Source organism: Austrofundulus limnaeus, unplaced genomic scaffold (genome assembly GCF_001266775.1).
Source record: "Austrofundulus limnaeus strain Quisiro unplaced genomic scaffold, Austrofundulus_limnaeus-1.0 Scaffold796, whole genome shotgun sequence".
NCBI classification, from domain to species: domain Eukaryota; kingdom Metazoa; phylum Chordata; class Actinopteri; order Cyprinodontiformes; family Rivulidae; genus Austrofundulus; species Austrofundulus limnaeus.
In genome coordinates, this window is record NW_013953198.1 from 132,381 (window position 1) to 133,074 (window position 694).

At 40.5% G+C, this 694-nt stretch overlaps 1 protein-coding gene across 1 annotated transcript; it reads left to right on the plus strand.

Annotated features, from left to right (window-relative positions):
• LOC106532582 (uncharacterized) lies at nt 1-666 on the plus strand (the record flags this gene model as incomplete). The annotated part of the gene is given in 1 exon segment (XM_014028680.1): nt 1-666. A coding segment is annotated over 1 exon segment (639 nt), but the record flags the coding sequence as incomplete, so codon positions are not given.
• Between the last annotated feature and the right edge of the window lie 28 nt (nt 667-694).

Genomic DNA, 694 nt, shown 5'->3' on the forward strand with positions numbered 1-694 from the left:
GTTCCTGTACTAGATATTTTAAAGAGTATGCTGGAATCTAGTTTTTGGCAAGGTCTCTTATCAGTAGATCCTAAAGATGTTTCAAGTTCAGATGTTCTCAGAGACTGTTGTGATGGTAAGGTGTTTGTGTCAAACACTTTTTTTCAAGAAAATCCAAGTTGTTTCAAGCTTGTTCTGTACCAAGATGCATTTGAAGTAGTGAACCCACTTGGTTCTGCAAAAAAGAAGCACAAGGTTTTGGCTGTGTACTTCTCTCTACTCAACATTTCCCCTCATGCTCGGTCAAATGTTGATCATATGCAGCTAGTTTTACTGTGTAGAGAGAAAGACTTCAAGGATTTTGGCCATGACAAAGTCTTTTCAGAACTCCTGACTGATTTGAAGATATTAGAGGAGAATGGGATAATGATGGCAGACAAAACTGTTGTGAAGGGAGCTCTTTACTGCATTGCTGGAGACAACCTGGGCTCTCATTGTATTGGGGGTTTTACGGAAAATTTCAGTTCATCAGTGTACTTATGCAGATATTGTCTCTTAACGCGAACTGATTTTCAGGGTGCTGATCCAGCAGTTTGTGGACCTCAGCGGACTCCAGAAAACTACAGATCTGCCACTGAACATCTTGAAAGAGAAGACGTTTCAGAAGTACATGGGGTAAAGTTCAGGGGTCTCATTTATAAAGGATTGCGTGGAA